We start from the raw sequence: 22,901 nt of genomic DNA, 5'->3' as shown, positions 1-22,901 counted from the left end.
ACGCAGAAAATTTCCTGCTGAAAAACACCTCCTTTTTGGCCAAAAGAATAGATAAACAGTTGCATGACAATTTCTGGGGGTTTTTGTTTTGTTTTGCACAACGAGTCCACAGTAAATTAAAAAAAATTGAACATTTTATGTGAATTAATAAAAACTGTGTGTAAATTAAAACAAAAAACAAAAAACATTTTGGTATCTTATTCCTCAGACTGTTTATCGGCCACTATGTAAAATTAATTTAATTAATTTCACATCCCTGAATTAAAGCAACACTAAAGTGGTAGTAGAAGTGCTCTATAGTTCCAGCAGCTCAGACATACCAGAAGTCATTAGACAAGGGATCAAACAAGTCAGGCCAACTCGTCTTCATGTCTGGGAGCAGGTCCTGAAAACATACAAGCAAAGGCATGCGTTGTTTTATTCATCACTAAAAGGTCTAAAGCATAGGTGTCAAACTCTGGCCCGCGGGCCAAATTTGGCCCACAGCCTAATTACATTTGGCCCATGAAGCCATACCAAATTACTATCAGAGCTGGCCTACTGGTATTATACAGCTAATATATATATTGTTTAGTATTAAGCTTTGCTTGTTCCATATTCAGTTTTTTAGCAAAATGTGTTTGAGTCCATAAGAAAAGATTCATTCTTATATCTGGAGGAATAAATATATTTCAATAAATATTAACGTTAGCCAGCGACTTTGTTACAGTTTTGAATTTTGGCCCACTGTGTATTTGAGTTTGACACCCCTGGACTAAAGTATAAAAACAGGAGAAATTCACCTTTTCAAATGGTTTCTATGCTTATTTGTATTTTTTTTAGTTTTGGGTGCTTCACTTCAAAACAGCTATTTGGAGACTTGTGTATTCATTTCATGAACTAATTCCAGCTTTTTTTAATATATGCAAACTGGTATTTAAGCTTGTGTTATATTATCTTCTGTGAGTTACACTCACCTAAGAAAAAATATATTTAGAAAAAGACTCTGAATAGTGTTTTACCTCTATTTCGGAAGAGTTGAAATGCCATGAAGAATTGCAGAAAGCGCCACCATCTGGCCTGAAAAAAGAAAGATTCAAACTTCATTCACTCACAGAAAAAAGGGGATATTGACGCAAACAAATAAACAAAACAGAAACAAACAAACATAATTCAGCCAAGCAATAACAACAGTGGTAATGAATAGTTTGGCCAAAGATTTCATTTTTTCACCAAGTAAAAAACCTCATTATTCACTCAATATATACAGTATGGTGGAAAACATGTAATACATCCTTGTAATCAGGAATGTATTACACACACACACACACACACACACACACACACACACACACACACACACACACACACACACACACACACACACTTACCAGAATCCATGTAGTGTCCACTGGCTAATGTTGCTTTGACAGTGCTCCATCTAAAATATATAAACATTTATTTAGACAACTCTAATAATCATTCCACATCGGAAACTGAAACCACGTATTCAACGTATATACACAGTCAGGAACTTTGATGACTGATGAAATGAGGAACCCCTTTAAAGCTACAGTGTGTGTGATAAGTTGAGAAGTTGATTTGTTTTGTTGTTTTTTTAAGGTCATTTGGGGCCTGCAGTTTGTTGTGTTGTTGCGCTGTATTTTTCTTTGTAGTGGTGGATTTTTATTGCTTCCATCTTCAGTGTACATAAACGAGAGCAGCCAGAAACGCGTCTAGGGCAAACTGACATCCTGAGCAAAATGCCTAAATAACAGTACAACTAATCGAGGGTCATCGATGTTACCAAATCAGACATGCCCTTCTGACACAGTCGTGTATGTGCCATAAACCCTTATATAACACCCACAGACATGCTCAGTCAGAGAAGTTCACAAGACAGAATAATTACCAGGAAAAGTGCTTTCAAAAACCACAAAAAAGGGGATGTTCATTTTGTGTCGTCAGTTGTGGTAACTGCGTACTTGTGATCACAATGAAACTCTTACTTCGACAAAGGAGAATCTCAACACGTCCGACCAAATAGCTCGCAAAGATATCACATGATATTTGAGAACTGCAAGCTCAGTTTGTTCACTTTGCATGATAATAATTAAGCACGTTTTGAAGCTCCTACGACCAAATAAATAAATAAATATACAAACAAATGCCAAAGACTCAGATGTTGTGAATACTTAACAGGATTGCATAAATAAAAGCTTCAAATTAACTGCAAATAGCTTAAGACAAATTACAGAGCTATCAGGAATTCACTATCCTCGTATTTATTTCCAGATAAATATGAACTCTTAGGACTGTTTCAGGTCAGTATTTATGCACAAATTTACAATTTTTGAATGCAACTGTACCCTAGTACATGGTGCACTTTTCCCATAAAAGCTACATCTGCCTCATAAATCACACATAAATCTACTAAAGAATGACTTGAAATGAACAAAATCTGCCTTTTGGAGACTCAGTTCAAAGCTTGACAATAGAGATGCAGTGGGATATGAGAACTGTTCTGAGGTCTGTCCTAAAGGAAGTCAACATACCCAGGATAACTTTCTGTTATCTGGTTTCACTTGCCCTAACACTAACACTCCACTTCTTCGCACGCTTTGAGGTGAAGGGACCAGAGGCAGCAGCAGCAAAAACATCGGACAGCAGCAGCCCAAGCCTCATAGTGCAGGAATATGAGGTGAGGCACACACTGAGGGCAGTGAACCCCAGGAAGGCCGCCGGACCAGATGGGGTAACCGCAAAGGTCCTAAAAGAGTGTGCAGACCAGCTGGCTGGGGTCTTCACTAAGATCTTCAACACTTCACTGTCCCAGTCCTGCATCCCGCCGTGCCTAAAGTCAGCCACAATTGTCCCACTGCCAAAGCGTACTAACATTAGCAGCCTCAACGACTACCGACCAGTTGCTCTAACACCTGTTATAATGAAGTGCTTCGAGAAACTGGTCTGACGTCACATCATGTCCTGCTTGCCACCCACACTCGACCCACTCCAGTTCGCATACAGAGCTAACAGATCAACTGAAGATGCCATTGCTACAACGCTCCACACCACCATCTCTCACCTGGAAGTGCAGGGCCGTTACGCCAGGCTGCTCTTTGTTGACTTTAGCTCTGCTTTCAATACGATACTCCCGGACAGACTAATAGTTAAACTGCTGGAAATTGGACTTCCTTCCACCACCTGCCGCTGGATCAGAGACTTCCTCTCAGACCGTGTACAGAGAGTTAGAGTGGGGCCTCATCTTTCCTCAGCCCTCAGCCTCAACACCGGCTCTCCACAAGGCTGTGTACTGAGTCCCCTACTGTACACTCTGTACACACATGACTGTGTTAGTTCCACCCAGACAACACAGTCATCAAGTTTGCAGATGATACCACCGTGGTGGGGCTCATCTCAGGGGGAGATGAGACTGCATACAGAGCTGAAGTTCAGAGGCTGTCAGATTGGTGTGTCGATAACAACCTGGACCTCAATACCACCAAGACAAAAGAACTGGTAGTTGACTTCAGAAGGAGGAAGTCCGAGCTGCAGCCTGTCAGCATCAACGGGGAGTGCGTGGAAAGGGTCTCCAGTTTCAAGTTTCTGGGTGTGCACATAGACACAGACCTCCAATGGAGCTCTAACACCTCTGCGGTCTTAAAGAAGGCCCAACAGTGTCTCCCCTTTCTGAGAATCCTCAGAAAAATGGACCTGAAGAAGGAGCTGCTGACCGTCTTCTACCGCTGCTCCATTGAAAGTGTGCTGACATATTGCATCGGTGTGTGGTTCTCCAGCTGCACCACAGCACACAGAAAGGCACTCCAGAGGGTCATCAACATGGCCCAAAAAATCAGTGGACACCGGGTGTCCAAAAATCATTGGACACCCGGTGTCCTGGGTGCACACACCCAGGACACCGGGTGTTTAAGCTGCTGCCGTCTGGCAGGAGGTTCAGGCTGCTGAGGTCCCGAACAAACAGACTCAAGGACAGCTTTTACAACAGGGCAATAGCCCTGATCAATGTAAATAGCTGACCTGACTGGCTACCTCCCTGGACTTTTTTTTAGGGGGGAGGTAACAATGTTTAAAACAATAACAATAATAACATTTATATTTATAACAAGGTGCAATAATAATTAATGTGCAATAATAACAGTGTGCAATACACATACACTTATTCTTCTTTTTTATACCAAGTTAATATACTGTGTTGTGTTGTTTGTTGCGTTGTGATGTGTCATATTGTGTCGTGTTGTGTTATATGCAGTGCCGACGTAGGACAGTTTTCCAATTTCATTGTACTACTGTACTATGTATGACTGTGCAATGACAATAAAGAGTTATCTTATCTTATCTTAATACTCAGGCTGCGATCACATGAAGGTGGCCATTAACTTGATAGACTGTAAAACCTGGGTCAGCTTATTTACAAGTGAATGAACGGGGTGGCATTGGCACCAATCACGATCACAAACACGGACAGGCTGAGTCTACAAAGGAGAGTAAAACTAATAGAAATGTATGATGAGGTTAAAGACAATGCAGACTGAGTATAACACAGCTCACCAATCAGCAGGATTACAATTACAGTGTCTAATTCAAAAAATGAGCTGTGCAGTAGTATAGTATTAATTCTTTGAATTTTTTAAACTTCTGCATCATTACTATGACCCCTGTCCCCTCAAAATAAATAAATAAATAAATAAATAATAATAATAATAATAATAATAATAATAATAATAACTTGCACAATAAATGTTTAAGGAACAAATTGCACAAATATGGCTGATGGGATACAAATGAAAAAAAAAATCATACAGATTATAATATTATTTTCATTTTTTAAATAAAAGGACTTTTCTAGCAATTGTTTCAAGGGCTTAAGGTGCAGTTGTGGTAAAACTGTTTGCAGTCAACACGAGAAAGTCATTGTGTTATGTTGTGTCTACGAGAGCTTTATTACTGATCTACCGATGAAGAAAAGACTTCAGCTGCTACTGAAAAACTAGAACACGTTCTGTATCATGTTAGATACATAGTGTTACCCAGGTAAGAAGTGATACTAACCCTGTGTTTTCATAATACTGACCTTGAAACTACTTTGATAAGCTTGAATCAAACCCAGCATACTTCAAATGTTTTGGAAAGGAACCAAAAACTAAGAATGGAACAAGTGAAATATGAGGCACTTGGCATTAAATAATGACACTTTAAATAAAATACAAAAGTCAGTCAGCAGAGTTCAATCTGGGTGTGGCTGCCATGAGTGCACTTTTTCCTTTTTTATATAAGGTTGCTTCACTTGGAAGACAGGAACTGGTTCTGCACAACTACGATAACTAAAGGGCAATGATTTCATTAATTATACAAACTCACCGAACAGAAAGTGGTTGGCCAGTGATGGGTGAGGATCATTTTGGTCCACATGTGTCTGAAATATAGAAAGATTTCTTAAAAAACAAAAACCAAGAAAACAAATTCAGTCTATCGTTACATAAATCTATACGTTCTAATGAACCACCTCCTAAGTGTTTGTCTGTACTTACTTGGATGAAATTATGAAAGATGAGGACATGGTTAGGACCAGGCATATCAATAAGGGGTAGCAGAGCCTCATGGTTGTCCTAAAATAAAATAGCAGGTTAGTCAATAAATGGCAGCTTATATGTAAAACTAAACATCTACATTACATTTTACATATACAGTGTGGAATCAGTAAGCACGCAGCTTTGTGGATTCTGATGAAAATATGTAACTGACACACACAAACAATCAAAAAGCACAAAATAAGACAAAAATATTATCCCGGCAGTTTTTCTGTCGCTCTTCAAACAGATATAAAATGCTGTTTAAATAACTTCAAAGTTTCACAAACGTATTAATTGGGCCTGTTTGGACAGCTACTTTAATATCTGTTTGTTGTTCCTGGTATGAAAAATACAGTCGAGAGAAATGTCTATCAACACAAATATTGTTAAAAAAAAATTATATATACACACACACACACACACACACACACACACACACACACTTGTGGGTCTTTTATTGACTCAGTTTACCTATATGTGAAACTGTATTCTGATTAAGGGAACAACCTTGCCCTCAGACCAAACAAAACATTTGGAAGCCCAATGTAAAATCGTCTGGAGTCACCGCTGTTGTTAAGGAAATAAAGAAATGGCGACAGAGAACTTTTAACGACCCTTTTACTCGGTGTGATTAGATTGTTTACGGTACTAGTTTACATTAGACAAAATTAGCTACAGTAGATGCATTTGCAAAAACTATAATCCTAGCTATCGACGTTTAAAAACAATCATTTAGCGTGAAACGCCCGACTCTTTTATGTCAGCAAAAAGATCGTATTACACACACATAACATATTTTTAAAATCTCTCACCTTGCGTCAAATACGTCACAGCCGAAACTCGCAATAGTTCTCAAATGTGAAACAGTTTCCCGAACAAATAGCTTCTGTCGGTTAAAGTACTTCACACGATCTATAACCGACAGCCCATTGTTTGTTGTTTATGTTCCACATCGCGTCACTACCTACCTGTTCACTTAGCCAATCAGAAGCGATGCTCCGCTCATGCGTCATCACGCAGCAGAACCGGTGGCTTCATTTATTCTCCGGAGTCTGCCGGTGATATTTTCAAATGTGGTGCGTTGATTCAACAGTGTACAGACGTCCCTATCCTCCAGTCAAAAATATGTTGAATATATCGTCGTCATATTAGAATCACTGTACTAAAGTATTACACAGTCATTAGCATTACAACTTTTTCTGCCTCAGTGTTAACCATGAGGTTGATCATTCAGACACTGAGCTAAAGCGAAGACAAAACAGAAAGAAAGAAAAAGAAATATAGGCATATTTTGAGTTTGTACAGACACGTTTTACGGATATTATTGAGACAAAAATCAAAACAAGAACACAAAAATGAATTATTCAATCTGAGTCATTTTATTTTCTTTAAAACATATTTCTTGACAGCCTGGTGGATTGAATATGCGTGCTTATGCTAGGCTTAGAAAAAAACCGGGGAGTTTACTTCACATGTCATTTGCGACTTTGTACATTGACATCTGCTTGGGATTTTTTGACAAGTTGGCACCAGCTATGCAGAACACGAAAACGGAAGCGTGTGACAGCTAGTCTGCGGATTAAAAAGCCCAGAGTGAACACGCGAGAAAGCTGATTTACTCTGTCAGCACCAATTAATGCATGTTTTCAACAGAAATTGGTCAGTATTGGCAAAACTGTCTTCAACATAAAGTAGGTTAAATGTACTGTATACAGTACGCTTCTCCTGTTACTTTTCACTTAGCATCTAAATGAATGGGCCAGCCATAATAAATATGAAGCCCCATTATTGGCCAGTGTGTCAAACTAAAGGTATGGAAGGAACATTTCTAATTTATTTCACTCTTGTCTTTTCAGGCTGGCTGTTAAAAAGTGTTTTCCATCATAAACAGAGCCTGATTAGACTCCATATGTCTGCACTGTCTGTTTTTAGCTTTCAAAATCTGTTTTTCAGCCTCAGTGTTAACCATGATGTAACAAAATGATCAGGGAGAGTATAGTACTAAACAACCAACAGGGGGCTCTTTTCCTACCACAAAAGCTTATGGTTTTGTTTTTACCCCCAGCACCACCACACAGATAGACACAGACACGCACACTTTTTTTCTGTAATTTCTAGACTATACTTAAGCCATTCTACTTAACTAGATGAGTCACAGAATATTTAAACAGTTATTATTATTATTTATACTGAACCATGGCTTTAGAGATTAGAGGTCAGGATAAAGGGTATTATTGACTGTCTGCTTGACATGGTGATATGTAATAATTATGAAAAAAGCAAGGACTGGTCTTTGGGAATTCATCTTTTTCATGAAGAGTTTAAAATTAAGGATTATGAAATTTGTTTGTTGCACAGGTCAGTTTTTCTTCATTTCAGGAGCTGCTGATTGATAGAAAAATTTGACCCCTGCAAATAGAACTTGTTAAAAACAGCATCTCTCCGGAAAGCATTAATCCCCAGTCACATCAATTTTAAACTGACTAGGTGTTTGTCTAAATCAGCTTTTCTTGTACTCTCATCTTTTGTTTGGCGTATTCATTCTCCTGTCTATGTCATCAGCACCACGTGAAACCACAGCCATGCCTCCCTCTCTCCGTCTTCCCTTTTTCCAAATGTGACTTATGCTGTCCTCTCATGTGATTTTGTCTCAGATGTGAAATGTGTTTCAAAGCTCCTCCACTGTGTCAGGAATAGTCAAGCTGTAACTGTAGCTATTTTTATAAATAGACCCTGGCCAAAGTTCAGCATGTGGCACAGTGTCTTAAGACATTTCTCAGCACAGAATGGTGAAAGACCTTAGAGAGGGTCTAGTATTAACTAATATGCAGCTAAATTTAAATGTAGCTATAAACTCATGATCCACCGTATCCAGCCATTGTAATACAGAATTTAAATCTGTTTTCCTCAGTTTGAGTGTGCATGTTTTAAAAGCTCTATAATGATGCATACAGTGACACATTTTATTATTCATTAACATGTTATTGTGGCATGGTAAAACTCATTAGTTAAGTGCTACTTGAAAGCTCTCCATACTGCTGTCTAGTCTGTGGGGCTAAAAGTGCTGCTGGTGAAAGTGTGGTATTGCCCCCCCTCCCAAAACATAGCATCACTGTTGTCAGATTCTCTGCATTGTCTGTGTGCTCTCGTATACTTAAATAACTCATTATTAAGCATGCACCATTAATTTGGAATACCAAAAACAAATCGGTTGGCTTCCATTACAAAGTGTAATGAATAAACTCTATTATTCAAATAGTTTACTGGTTCCAGTAATTATGAGTCTTGAAGGATACTGGTTATATATAGGCAGCTCTGTCTCCTTTTAAGGCCTCACGGAGAAGCAGGTGGGGAACAGTTGAAGACGGGTGGTGGTTTTGTTGGCCCTGTACTTGGTTTAGGCTGACTCCCTGTGGATTCAGCTTGACAGCCGAAGTCGCTGCAAAGGGAATCTCAAGGGGTAAGAAAATCAATTTTAAATTCAGTTTTATGCTCCTCTCTCCTCTGGATCTGCAGCTTTGTTTCAAATCCAAGTATAGCTGGTGGGATCAGTGGGATGGCATAGAGAGAACAGACCGAGGCACAGCCAAGAGATGTTTCTTGCTCCTTAGTCAGAGCTATTAATGATACTCAATGTGATGAGTGATACTATATATTAATTTCATTTTATTATGAATATTAATTACTGCATTCGCGATATGTGGTGATTCATTTGGCATGAATGAGTGACCAACAGAGGGCTGCCTGTCGGTGTGCAACGCTTGGACTTTAAATGTGTTGGTTTCATGTATACTTGAGCTCATTTATCCGCTAACAAAGATTACGCCTCAAGTTAGAAAATGTACAAGCGCTTGAGCCAATGTTGAGCTACTGTATTGTTGCTACCACTAGTTTTGCATCTAGGTAGAAGTGTTTATGGTCAGACTGGAGAAATTCAAAGGCTTGCATTGTTCTGACTGAGATCTATAAAGTTTTACAGCTACAATAGAGATGTTTGGGTGTTACGTGAGGTAACACCCACAGTATGTTTGCTAATACCAAATAGTCAGACAGTTACAGTAAGACTGTGGTTACCCATTTCAGGGAAAATATAATGACTGTAAAAGGGCAAAATACGAGTGATGGACATAAATAAAATATTGTGCTTCATTATTCAAATGAGAACGATTATTTTTGCTGTCTGGGGATAGAGGTTGGAGGCAAGGGTTTTGTTTTGTTCTTTTACTGTGGCTGACTTTCTGCTTGGAGGATTGCCTTGGGCCAATAGAAGTGATGCATACAGTGACACTGAATCTTAGCAGTGTGTTTCAAAGACATGGAAGTAGAAATGTTTTTGCCGGTGCAGCACGTCTCAGTTGCCTTCAGGGAGGGAGGCTGGGCCGCAGTATCGCTTCACGTTTCATCTGACCTTATTTCTGGTCCCTGAGGACTATGAGGTGATGCAAGGCAGTTATACTCCCCTGTGTGTGTGGATGATGTAAGACAAAGCTACTGTATTCTCTTGCCTTGAAGTCCACATCTACTCTGTTTATATGAAACACACAACAAATGAAAAGGACTTCAGATTATACACGAGACATTTCCTGAAATGTTCTTAATAATGAACGTTTTAAATAAGCTGGAGCCAGACAGCCGTAAGCAGCATGCACATAGTTGATGACACATTTAAGGATGCTGAACTGTCAGTGATACGTTTGTATGGCAACATTTTCTTTTTCTGTGTTTTTAGTGTCAGTTTTTACGTCCCTATCATCAATAATGGATTAATGCCGTGCTGTCTTAGTCACGTTACAGTAACTGGCTTCCTTTTTGTCTAATTTATTCAAATTATATTTATTGGCAATTGTTAAACACACAAGCCATTACTGCTATCAAACTGGTACCACACTCTTGGCTGCAGCTGTGCTTCAGTTGCTATTCTTATCCATACTTGTCCATGCCCTTTGTTTACATTTGTGCCCGTGTGTTCCATCAATATAGTGTCATCTTGTCAGTCCTGGAGCCGACAGTCAGCTATGTTTATGAATTTGGATGTTGGGGGAATAATGCAGACTTCAAGTTTCCAAAGTTTAGGAGTGTTTTTTTTTTCCTTTTAGGGTCGAGTAAATAAAAACATCATGCTGAAATGTAATTGGAAATGACTATTTTCAAAATTTCAAGCATCTCTTCAAGAATCGTTCAGTGTTTGTCTTTGTGATTGTATGCATCAATCTTGTAATGTGTGGTGCTGGTCCAACAGGTCAATATCTACGGCATCATCATGTCAGCGTGGATCAAACGTGGAAGTTACAACCATGAATACCACCACAAACAGAGCCAGTATGTGGTTAAAGAATATAGCAGGTACCAAGAGACTCTGTATTATTTATAGTTTTAAGTTACTTAAATTGTCCTAATAATATTACTAATATTAGATGTGTAACAGTAGTAAGGTTTTGTACAACTAAACCTGCAAATGAAGCCATGTAAGCAACAGACGGACTAACCAACATAAAGACTCTGAGGTGGTTAGTAAAAGCTTTATGAAAAGATTTCATACTTGATTAAGGAACTCCTATGAGTAAGGAAGATTTTTCATTGTAATTTTCTTGTTAACTTTATGGTGAGTTTCCTAAATTTGATTAGGTTTGATAGTGTAAATGAATAAAAAGGCTGCTACTGTAAAATCTGTCCTTAAATTAGTGATTTTTCTTATTATTAGTTACCATTTCTGTTTTCATGTCTGCTTGTGTGTATGTGTGACTCAAAAAAAGAGTACTAACAGGTACTCTGGTTGCTTTGTTCATTCTTTACTGAAACTATTTAAAAAGATTTATTATTTCCATTCCCTACTTATACTCAAAATTATATTATTTTAGATAAAACAGCCATTCCAGGTGCATTTATACCACTAAAAACAGAAGAGATGCATGAATATGTTCCCTTTCCTTCCTCATATGTTTACCCAATCTCCTTTAAAGTGCACCACAAAATTTGCATGTTTAGCTATTTTAAGGCAAATCTCTGTGTGACACAAATACTAAGAGTCACTCCCGGTCAAGGTCAACGATAGACTCATCTCCCTGACTTAAAATGCTGCATTGCTGCTCCTGCCCCAGATGGCAGATCACCGTACCAACTGTTGTTTGTTGCTGCCAGCTTTCAAGATCCCCTTGACTTTAGGGGCTGAAGGGCACTTCTGGTGGCAGTTGTGGAATTACTTTTTGTCTGAAGGGTTTTGTTTTGTTTTTTTAAACAACAGCAATGAACAACACTGCTATGGCGTATCCATAATGTTATATACAAATAATATTACATCAGACTTTAGCCAGGATCTTATATATTTGGCAAATAAGCTGCTAAAAGTGAGAGTTGTGCAATGGCTGTGTGATTAATCAAGATCTAGGCAAGTTTAAAAAAAAAATACACACAAAAAAAATGCAGGTGTCGAGCAGTGAGGTGATAATCTGTAATTTGCCCTCTGTACAGTGTGACTCTTAAGACTCCGACAGCCGTGATCACACTGCCAGAGGGGTCATAGATTCACAGATGAGTGTATGTTGATGGCCTGTTTATAGCTTCCTGTTTAAGGTCATGTTTAGTTGTCTTTCCCTGTCCTGCATTATTCCTATAATTATTCCCTGTGTTTCAGGGACATAGACTGGGAAGCATGCATAAAATAAGTTCAGGCTAAAACCTTTCATTCTGTAGTAGTATTATAGCACTATATTTATGCTCACATTTCAGGAAGTACAATGTATGTTTGGTAGGTCAGTACTGATTTATGAGTAGAAACATGCACCATGTCCCACAGTATGGACCAAATACTATGAGGCATTTTTTAAATTACAGCTGGGAAGCCAGTGCTACTTACTGTAAGAGGTTTTTTGGCAGGGATGGTCCACATCTCAAAGTAACTGATATCTTTATTTATTTTATATTAGATGCTCAATTATCAGCTTACAGGGCTCAGGTTTATCATGGTTTTAGGAAACTGACTTATTGCTGTCATTGTCTTTAGCTCTGAGGCGATGGAGGAAAGATATGAGCACAAAACAAAAACCCGCATCCAGGAAGTGGTAAGAATCTTGTAACTGTTTTAATCAAGACTTCTATATTCGTTGTTTAACTGTCCTGTGGATTTTATTAATATTAATGCTTTATAGTACAATGGATTTTAAAATGATCTGTCATATACTGGTCTTATTGTTTGCCTGTCTAGGTAAGAACAAAATTGGATGACAAATATGTGCGTGAGGAGCCCATGATCAGGGGACCAAAGTTCCTGGTCCGACTCAGATCCCACATGGTGTTTGAAAACACTCCAGTCAAAATCTTCTGTACTGTTGAGGGCTTCCCCATGCCTGTTGTAAAATGGTAAGTCAGTCTCTACGTGATTTGTTGTCTCTGACTGTCACTGTGGTCTGTATAAAATGAACTTACGTAATTTAAAAAACAAAACAAAACACCCATGCATCCAGGAGATGTAGCTTCTGACACTGAAAATCCATGATTAAGTTAAAAGTTCCCACTGTCGATATATGACTACATATTTGTTAGTTTTCTTTCCATATTTTGCTACATTGTAGTACAAACCAACCACTACATTTTTGACTATTACGCTTAAGTCAGTATGCTAGCAATGGTTACTCCACTGTGTTTGTGACACACACACACACACACATCATTTTTTATGTGTGGGCATGGTTGTTCTTGCATTGCTGTTTCACAGTCACTGGGAGTTCACATGCCAGTTAGGCATCAATAGACCTCTGTGATGGATGCTGAGGATCTCCCTCCTCATCTCAGGAAGGGTTTGAATAATCCCTGTAACACAGTTTATGATCTGCCTAAGAAGGAGTGACTATGCCATGGGCCCAGGGTTTGCAGCTCTGTGCCTGGTATGAAATGAGAATGCTCTCCTGATAGGCCTTGTCATAAGTGCTCTCATGTGCATATCTTAGGCTTATTCATGACTTTGCATTCCAGCAGCAGATGGCTATGAATCAACATTGAGGACAGCATATTAAGAAAACAACAAATGTAAAATCACCGAAGTCTTCATTCAATATAGACTGTAGACATTTGGCTAACGCCTTATTCCCCGTAAGCCTATTTAAGGGATAGCATTGTCTGCTCTAGTACAGACTATAATAGCAGATTTCAGAATCAGAATACTTTATTAATCCCTAATAAAATTATGTATGTATGTATTTGACAGTCTTTTAATGCTGCTGCATGTGCAGCATGTATGGCCAGTAACTTGGCTGTCCTCATAGCGACCTTGAGGAAATAGACGATCAGGATTTACAAGTTTCTACTGATTTGCATTATCACCTCACTCGCAGTTGTGCTCATAGTCTGGTCTTTGTGGAGTCAGTCACTCGGCTAGATGAGACAGTCCGCAAGATATTTAACAACACAGTCTAATATAATTAATTACTATCCAACGTGAAAGATCTTTTTAAATTAGTGTTTGGACATAAATGTTGACATTTGCTTCTTGCCGTCTCAAATTGCACCGAAATAAGGCAGGAAGCACAGTTAAGGTCAGAAAATTCTTGTGGGTCAGTTTCTGATTGGATCTTCAGTTCACATCACATGCTGTGGGCATCAAGCTGTGTTTTTTTATGTTTACCGCTGATCTTAATGCTGATGCAGACATGAGAGTTTTGGCTCTCATGAAGTGTCATTCCCAGCTTTTTGTCTGTTGTGGTGAGGCCAAACTACAAGGTAAGAAGATGAAAAGGAAGCCAGTTTTCCAGGGTCACAGGTTTCCATAAAATCCCAAGAATAAACGTAAAAGACCATTTTGTGGTCTTGTGGATACATCATTGCATTCATACCTTTTATTACTCAATGCTTCATGAAGATAGCTATTGTTTTGCTCAATTTTAGGTATAAAGATGGAATGATCCTGGACTTGTCTTCTGGAAGATATCTGGTTGAAGCCAAAGGTGGAATCCACTCCCTGGAGATCCCAAGGTACATTAAGTTCAATAAAGGTTAGAGTTTTTGAACATATTTTTATTTATCTGCCACCAATTTACTAATAGCAGTCATCTCATGGGATTTTATATTGTAAGGTAAAGACCCCAAAAGAGAAGAAAATCCAATAATACAGCAGTCCAGCACAATAGTGGGAAAAACGTTTCCCACTATGGTGCATCTTTCTCACAAAGGGCTTTTCCTTTAACTTTGAACTTTAAGAATGGGTCACAATCTAAAACTCCCATCTCTTTCTGTCCACGTCTGTATGGCTCTCTCCCTCTCCTTGATGTTACTTTTTTAAATCTACATTTTATAAGACATCCCAACTTTTTTGGAAATGGGTTGTAGTTTGCTTGTACTTGTCTGCTTCTATGTTTTCTTAAGATGAAGTGCACTGAGTTACAAGGCCACTGGTCTCACTGCCCAAATATCGGGATTAAGAATATGTAGCGAGCCATTGGAAATCTCCTCCTCCTTAATTCTTTCAAGCCCCATGCACAAAATTAGATCAGAGATGTTTACCGTCTGTCACCTGAAGGTGTGGGCGGGCTGTGTAGTTAAAGTCAGGGGACTGGAGCTTATCCTACTCTCCCTCCAGTCTGTGGAAGCTCAGCTGTTCAAGTGCTGACCTCAGTGGTACGTGATACTCTGGGAATCTTTCAGGCCACCGCTGTTTCCTTACTTACACACTGTACAGCCAGCAGTTAATACTCCTTGGAGAAAAAACACCCATGAAGCACATCATACTCTTGAGTACTGCATTCTTACCATGACTTATGACTTTTTAAAATAGCTAAATAATTAAAATAACAGTTACCGCAAAACTTTAGCATGGCATTAAGCAGGGTTAGAAATAGACAGCAAGAAGTTATGTTATGTATAGACACCTCACGAGTCCTACACCTACACACTGTATAGCTTAAGTTATTTGCGACTTAATGAGAGTACATTCGCTGTTCTCCCCCACATTACTTCTGCAATTTATGCTAATAACATCCTCTTTCATGACTATATCAGTTTATTAATTTGTCAAGGGGTCAAAGTCTCATGTCACATGCTAAAGGTGTGACATACGATTGTGGAAAAGTGAGCGATATGAGCAGAAACAAAAAGACCACTTAAGTTTTGCAACTTGCCAGAATGGCCAAAGATCTGTAGCTACACTGCTCTAAAGAAAACAAATCCAGTAACCTCTATGTAAATATAACGTAGAGAAAGCTTAGCAGACACAGTGCTTGTGATGAACTGCATTGCAGCTCTAACATATTGGCAGATTATAAAATCCGCCCACACAGAAGATACAATTAACCCCCTGCCCTGTGACCTTGTTTCCAACTCAAAGGACTATGCACTGAGTATTCTGCAAGCATTACTTTGTTTGTCAGGTGAGATTTGGCACATGGTGTTTCCTAAAAGGAAAGCTGTGGGTCTAAACCAAAACATTCTCTGAATAAGTAAACCAAGCATTGTTAATTGAAGTGTGAATGGGGCTTTACACAATCTGTGCTCTGTCTTCTCCACTGCTGATTATCCCTGGCAACATGAAGCATTCATGTGGGGAATAATTGCTCATTTGGTGAAGTGGATTCATATACGCTGTTGGAGAAAATGCACAGTGGCAATGTGTCAGTAGAGAGCAGTTAGTCCTGTCATTGCAGATCTTCTAATATGTAGCTCACCTGCTATTTAGGCAGTTTCGGTAATTTCACAGATGACTGTAAAATCCATAAGATTGCCATGAAGTCCCAGAATTTAGCTAAGTATGCTAAGTATGACACAGTGCTCAATCACCATTTCGTTTATTCTCTAATCTGTTGCAATCTGTTGGGAAATCTTTTGATCAAAATGCAACCATTTTATGTTTATTCTGTGTTCCAGATGCTCAACTGATGATACAGCTCAGTACACTGCTATGGCTGTAAACCTCCATGGACAAGCCTCCAGTCAGGCCTCCATTATTGTGAAGAGTAAGCCATTCAATCTGATAACCAGAGGCTTTAAGTGTAAAGCAATGGACGTGCAACAGGGTTGCACACGCTGACTCTCATACACACACAAGCCAACCCCCAAACTCTAGACCAGATGCAAGAACGTAAACATTTGTTTATAGTTTAGTGTTGCTAACTGACTTAGCCAAAGTACCAAAACACCCCAAGTCTGCCACCCATTCGCACGATCTACCACTCTGTTGCTACGATCCATAGCTTGCCTCAATCGACTCAATAAAGACTTTGTGAAACCAGTGCTATACTTGCGACACTGAGAGGTTAACTTACATCAGGGACTGTACACTTGACAACGTGTACACAAACTCTTGATATGGAGCAGGCAACATGCCCAGACCAATCAGAAGAAACCACAGTGATGTGTGAGTAAAAGCGCCGCTTGTACTCCATAAATCAAATTCCAGTAATTATTTAATTGATGCTGCCTCACGATCATATGCTATGCCTCCAAGCAGAGAATATCCAACTTCCTTTGGTAATGATATTTCAAGTTGGGTTGATAACACTTTTGTGATTATTGTGGCAAATAACGATGAGACTGATTGCTGTAAGCAAAAAGGGAACTCTGTGACAGGAACTAGTTCTAACTAGGAAACCATGGACGTGGTTTTACAGTAGCAACCTATTAAGCACAATAATCGAAATACAATCACACCCCAAATCATAACCCACTACAAATCTGTAACTGCACATCTGTATTATTTCAGCTGGCTGTTGCTGCCAATCACACACAACGTTTACTGTTTTTTGTTGTTTTTTTGTGCAGGATTCAAGCAGGAGGAAGAGTCCTGTTCATATGCATGGCTGCCTTATGAAGGTAGGCAAAGTAATTACCTCCAGAGAACATCAGCACTAGATTTTAAAATACTCATAAATTACAACTGTAATACAATTATATCATTTAATATGAGTTAACATAATATTCCTCTATTCTCCTTTCAAAAGAGCGTGTGAAGCAACATGCTGTTACCACCAATTCTACTATCTCTTTCATGTTATCTCTCTTCTTTTCCCCAGCTTCTATGCTACCAAAGATCCATTACACTAAAATCCACATTACTTTTTTGGAGATGTTTGGACCAGTGTTTGCTACCGAGGGTGAATCTGCCACCCTTTCTGCTACCATGACCCTGGAGCCCAACCTGGCAAACCTACAGCCTGAGGCACAGTGGTACAGAGATGGTAATTGATATAAAATAGCACTTTATGATACAGTAATTACCCTATAATTGCTAGTAATATATGCTAAATGCCACAGTGACTGCCTGACCCAATCTAGCCGACATGCAGCCAGAGGCACAGCAGTGGAAAAATTAGAAAATGTTATGGACACTATTTTTATTGCCTATTAATTATACCAAAAGCAGTTAAGTAGACTCAAGTAATATCACCCCAAATTTGTGAGCCGTTTCATTTGCTACGTGTGTGTCTGAGGTATAAAAGAAAATTCTAGCTTATTTTTGTTGTATGCAGAAAGGCTTTATTTACTCAAACTTGATGTTTCATTATTTTAGCATTTTATAGTTCAGGTTCATAAGAGTTATGCGGTGAAGCTGAGTCAATGAGCCTGTCTCATTTTTCCTAGACACTCGTCTGTTTGACTCTAAATGGGTGAAGATTGAAACTGGTAGAGGATTCAGCAAATTGACTCTTCCAAATCTCTACAAAGATGACGAGGGTCTCTATACCCTGCGCATGGTCACTAAAGGAGGCACCGCAGAACACAGCGCCTTTGTCTCAGTCGCAGGTAAGATGAGCCAAACGTTGGACTGGATAAGATTAACGTATTTCTAAATCCAGTTTGGAAACTGGAGCTTAAATTTTATGAAACTGATACGGTTTTGCTGTCAACATAATACTTATTCTGCTAACTGCTAATGCTAAGTATTATTGCTTCTTATTTCTTATGAATAATGTGATTATTAAAACAATGCACGTCATCACTTCCTGTCTAGATGGTCCTCCTCCAGTCCCTGCTGCACCTGGTGCTCCTATGGACATCAAGATCCATGATGCCAACAGAGACTATGTCATTGTGTCATGGAAGCCTCCTAATACAACTACAGAGGGTCCAATCCTGGGATACTTTGTCGACAAGTAAGAGTTACTGGTATAAACGCCATAAACAGATAAACTGGCCAGCATAAAGACAAACTAATTACTTTAAGTAATCCTATTGAGCTTACTTGAGTATCAAATTACTGTTTTTTGTCTCAAGGAAGAGGGGCAGTCCATGTTCTCTTTATTGCACATAAAATACACAGCTGCTTTTGTTTATTTCTTCTGTCGCTCATATTTTAACCTAAACAGAGCAGGAATGGGCATGCTCTGCTACCTATTGGCTGCTTTTCATTCTTTTTCAATCTGCATTTTTTTTGCTGAGGAAGCTCTTTTCCTGCTTATGTCTTTTTTTTTGTCTAGCATCATAATGAACAGATAATTTCAGCACAAGTGCTTTCAGTGAGGCTCCAACAGGTACACTGTTCTGATCTCATATACCAATCAGCATTTTTTAATAATATGGTAGCATACACAAAACATAAAACATCCATTATAAACTTGTACACATATTACTCTTTGCAATAGTTACATGTTTATAATGACTCCATGCCATACCAGTATTTTATCAGATCTTTCTATTTGCATTCATCTCATTAACTCTGCGACATTCTCATCTTTTCTCTTCTTAGATGTGAGGTTGGAACTGAAAACTGGACCCAATGTAACGATCACCCCATAAAGATCTGTAAATATCCGGTGTCTGGGCTGTTTGAAGGGCACTCCTTCTACTTCAGAGTCAGAGCTGTTAACTCCCATGGAATCAGCAAACCTTCTCGTATGTCTGATCCCATCACTGCAATGGACCCCACTGAGTTTGAGAGGCTTCACGGTGGGTTTAACTACACTAATACAGAGAAATGTCTAAGCTCACCTTAAAAATACAGTGTTTTGAAGTTTTGCCATGTGTCATGTTGTCATTATTGTAGTCACTATTGTTTGAAATTATAACTGTCTTCTTGTTTCTTGCTAAACAGTTATTCATGTAGAATTACAATCAGCCCTGATTTAAAGCACATAATAAAAAACACATTATGTAACTAAATTATGTCATATTGTACTTATCTCATGCTTTTATTTGGGGGCAGGTTAGACTTGTAAAATACACACTAATCAGTCTATTTTATAGCATTAGATACGGTACATGTTCAGCTCCTATATAAACAACAAATTTGTATTTAAAATGATCTCAAAAAAAGGTCACTATCAATCACAAACACATGATGATCATCTCTTTATCTTCCTCTAGCCAAAAGGCTTGGAGGAAGACTGGATATCGTGTCTTACCATGACGAAGTTGAAGGTGGGTTTGAATTGAAGTTGATACATACATTCTGATGCTCTGTTTAAACTTCAGCAGGTTGTCTTGACCATGTCTCCAAGTTGAAATGCAATGAGTTGCTGACTGGTGATTGGCTGATTAGATATTTGTGTTAAGCAATTGAACAGATGTACGCAAGGAAGCGACTGGTTCGTGTATTTGTTACGCCACATATAATATGTATTATATTTTTAACGTTTTCAGTCTTGTTTCTTTGTAGCTGAAGGAAAGCCTCCAGGTGTTCCATCAGGAATTAATGCCTCAGAAACAGACAGGACCTATGTTGTTTTGAGCTGGAAAGCCCCAGCGTACACCAGCAGCGCTCCCATGTGGTACTACATAGAAAAGGTAACAAACAATGTCATATTCTAATTCACTGACTTCCCCCTCAACAGTTGTTTATAGTTTGACGAAGCAGTAACAGCAGTTTTTTTCTCCTTTATATTATGCAGCTGCATTAACTTGTGTGCCTAAACTATTTTTACAGGTCTTCTGTATAACACATATAGAGACAAGCCTTGGAAAAAATAAAATACATTTTTAAAATGTAAACAAACTTGCTTCCATGTCTCCGTCTCTCCACAGTGCATGGCAGACAGTGGCGCATGGCAGCGCGTTAACACCCAGGTCCCTATTCGATCTCCTCGTTATGCTGTCTTTGACCTGGCAGAGGGAAAACAATATAAGTTCAGAGTTTTGTCTGCCAACATTTATGGGACCAGTGCGCCATCAGAGCCAACTGGACCTATTCAGACTCAGGAACTCAAAGGTTTGCCTCCATTTTTCCTTTCCTGTTACACAGCAGTAGTGTTTATTATTACCAATTACCAGTTGCAACACCTTTAATTGTATTTCTGTGTTACTTCACAACAAAATGTGGTGTGGGTGATCTTCTGAACTGCTTACTACAAAAAGTTTTCAATATGTCAGCTGAGAGATTTGTTTCAAATGTTTCAAACATGAAGCTGACATAAAAATTATGGTCAGGTGTAAGAGGGTTGTGGTATAGATACTGAGTAGCAGCCACTTGAAAACCAGAAGAACCTAATATAAAGTATCCTTAATTGTAATTACAGTATTATGTAGCTATTTTTTATTTATTTTTTAATCAATTGCAGGCGTACCATCCGCTCCTGGTCAGGTGATTGCGACAAGGGAAACAGACACCTCTGTCCTCATCCAATGGGCTCCTCCAAAGGAACCTAATAATTTGATTGGTTATTACATTGACCAGTGTGTGCAAGGATCCAAGAACTGGACCTCAGCCAATCACAAACCTCACAAGAACACCAAGTATGTTTCTAGCGACACACAAACACACTGTTGGGCTCAAAAATTGATTTTTTTCTCTGGCTGCTTATTACACAATGGGCTTTGTGTCACGTTTGTGTCTCTTCAGGTTTGTGGTTAGTGGTTTGACCACAGGAGAAACCTACATGTTCCGCGTCCAGGCTATCAATGAGCTGGGTCTCAGTGATGAATCCCAGGAGTCAGCACCTTTGACTGTCAAGGCTGCCCTTAGTCAGTAATGCCAAATATTTGCTCACTACTGCAGATGTTAATCATGATAACTGCCCCAAACCTTTTCATTTTAAAGAATTAAAACTCAATACTGTTCTTACAGCCACCCCATCTGCTCCTTATAACATTGCACTGCTGTACTGCGACGGCCATTCAATGATCCTGAACTGGAAGAAGCCTCTTCGCTCTGGAGGAGCAAAGATCAAAGAGTATTATGTGGACAAAAGACGTAGAGGAACAACCATGTGGAGGGAGGTTCATATCCCACCAATCACAGAGAGAGTTTATAAGGTATTTGGACTCTTTTTATAACATTCAAACATCAAAACAAACAGAAGAGGGCCACAATTTTGCATACATACTTGCATACTCTTCTTATTATATATCATACAAAAGTTAAGATACATATTATTTTATTTGGGATGGTCTGATTATTTTGTGCAAAACTGGCCTGTTCAACTCTGAAAGTGGCATGTCCATTTTGTTTAAATTGATAATGATAACTAGGATTTTAGTTAACCATGTAACATTTTATTAAAAGGTGGAGAACTTGACAGAGGGAGCAGTCTATCAGTTCCAGGTTTATGGAGCCAACCTGGCTGGTCTTGGACCAGCGTCCAAACATTCAGAAGACCTTACATGTGATGCCTGGACAATGCCAGAACCTGGTTAGTAAATTTCACTTTTTAGTGACTGACTTTAAACTCTGAGTCAAAAGTGAAGCTTTTACACTTCTAGAAAGATAAATATGGAATTGTTGTTCTTCTCCTCTCATCATCTGGCTCATATAGGCCCAGCCTATGACCTGACCTTTTGTGAAGTGAGAGATAATTCATTGGTGGTTGAGTGGCAAAAGCCTGTCTACACTGGTTCTGAACCAATCACAGGCTACCATGTTGAGTATGCCAAGAAGGGTACTGCTAACTGGATCACAGCCAATGAAAAAGCTGCCAGTCACCGCTTCCTAAAGGTGAGGGTATCACTGTTCCAATCTATGAATCATAGAGGTTATCCTCCACTGCTCATCAGAGATTTTACTCAAGCACGCAAGACAAAAGAAATTGGAATAACGCTTTTAATTTACAATATAACATATAGGTTAGACTAAATGTTGGCACTGCTGAAACAAGTGTAAAATGCAGTGCATGACGTTTATTATGTAACTGTGTTTCTTCATCTTTACTGAACTTTTCCCCCCCCAAAACATCAATTTTCATCCACTTTTTCCAGCACTTTATTTACCACTACCAAAACTGCAGCAGTGTAGGTACAAAAACTGTGTGACACTGACATCTAGTGGATGAACCAAGTAACTACTTGGTGAAATGGTACAAAAAGAAAATCTGTTAAAGGTGAATCACTTATGTGTGATAATGGAAAGTCAGTAAAGTAAAATAAGACAAGAATAATTATAATAATACCAAGACCATTTAGTGATCTAATAAAAATATGCTT

The 22,901-nt window shown here is 38.8% G+C and overlaps 2 protein-coding genes across 2 annotated transcripts in view; one reads left to right on the top strand and one right to left on the bottom strand.

Moving 5' to 3' along the window:
* Window positions 1-6,520, bottom strand: part of rnaset2 (ribonuclease T2) — a 7,972-nt gene extending 1,452 nt beyond the window's left edge. The window contains exons 1-6 of the mRNA XM_085353849.1: window positions 6,383-6,520; window positions 5,529-5,606; window positions 5,359-5,413; window positions 1,371-1,420; window positions 1,002-1,059; window positions 321-385 (exon numbers count right to left, since the gene is read on the bottom strand). Of these exons, the coding sequence (XP_085209975.1) occupies window positions 321-385; window positions 1,002-1,059; window positions 1,371-1,420; window positions 5,359-5,413; window positions 5,529-5,599 (299 nt within the window). The 5' untranslated portion in view covers window positions 5,600-5,606; window positions 6,383-6,520. The remainder of the gene's footprint in view (window positions 1-320; window positions 386-1,001; window positions 1,060-1,370; window positions 1,421-5,358; window positions 5,414-5,528; window positions 5,607-6,382) is intronic.
* Window positions 6,521-8,918: 2,398 nt separating this feature from the next.
* The window catches only part of myom2b (myomesin 2b), a 32,669-nt gene continuing 18,686 nt past the window's right edge, over window positions 8,919-22,901 (top strand). Inside the window, exons 1-19 of the mRNA XM_085371821.1 lie at window positions 8,919-9,030; window positions 10,810-10,913; window positions 12,571-12,628; window positions 12,772-12,926; window positions 14,448-14,534; window positions 16,419-16,507; window positions 17,313-17,363; window positions 17,564-17,728; window positions 18,132-18,293; window positions 18,502-18,643; window positions 19,237-19,436; window positions 19,854-19,907; window positions 20,146-20,273; window positions 20,511-20,694; window positions 21,044-21,218; window positions 21,325-21,446; window positions 21,550-21,737; window positions 21,988-22,114; window positions 22,238-22,416. Coding sequence (XP_085227947.1) covers window positions 10,831-10,913; window positions 12,571-12,628; window positions 12,772-12,926; window positions 14,448-14,534; window positions 16,419-16,507; window positions 17,313-17,363; window positions 17,564-17,728; window positions 18,132-18,293; window positions 18,502-18,643; window positions 19,237-19,436; window positions 19,854-19,907; window positions 20,146-20,273; window positions 20,511-20,694; window positions 21,044-21,218; window positions 21,325-21,446; window positions 21,550-21,737; window positions 21,988-22,114; window positions 22,238-22,416 — 2,349 coding nt within the window. The 5' untranslated portion in view covers window positions 8,919-9,030; window positions 10,810-10,830. The remainder of the gene's footprint in view (window positions 9,031-10,809; window positions 10,914-12,570; window positions 12,629-12,771; window positions 12,927-14,447; window positions 14,535-16,418; window positions 16,508-17,312; window positions 17,364-17,563; window positions 17,729-18,131; window positions 18,294-18,501; window positions 18,644-19,236; window positions 19,437-19,853; window positions 19,908-20,145; window positions 20,274-20,510; window positions 20,695-21,043; window positions 21,219-21,324; window positions 21,447-21,549; window positions 21,738-21,987; window positions 22,115-22,237; window positions 22,417-22,901) is intronic.

This window comes from Diplotaxodon limnothrissa, linkage group LG1 (assembly GCF_057381915.1).
Source record: "Diplotaxodon limnothrissa isolate DT_005_m linkage group LG1, D_limnothrissa_male_GT1.1, whole genome shotgun sequence".
NCBI classification, from domain to species: domain Eukaryota; kingdom Metazoa; phylum Chordata; class Actinopteri; order Cichliformes; family Cichlidae; genus Diplotaxodon; species Diplotaxodon limnothrissa.
The sequence above is the reverse complement of the archived record's forward strand: the minus strand, read 5'-3'. Positions and strand labels throughout refer to the sequence as shown.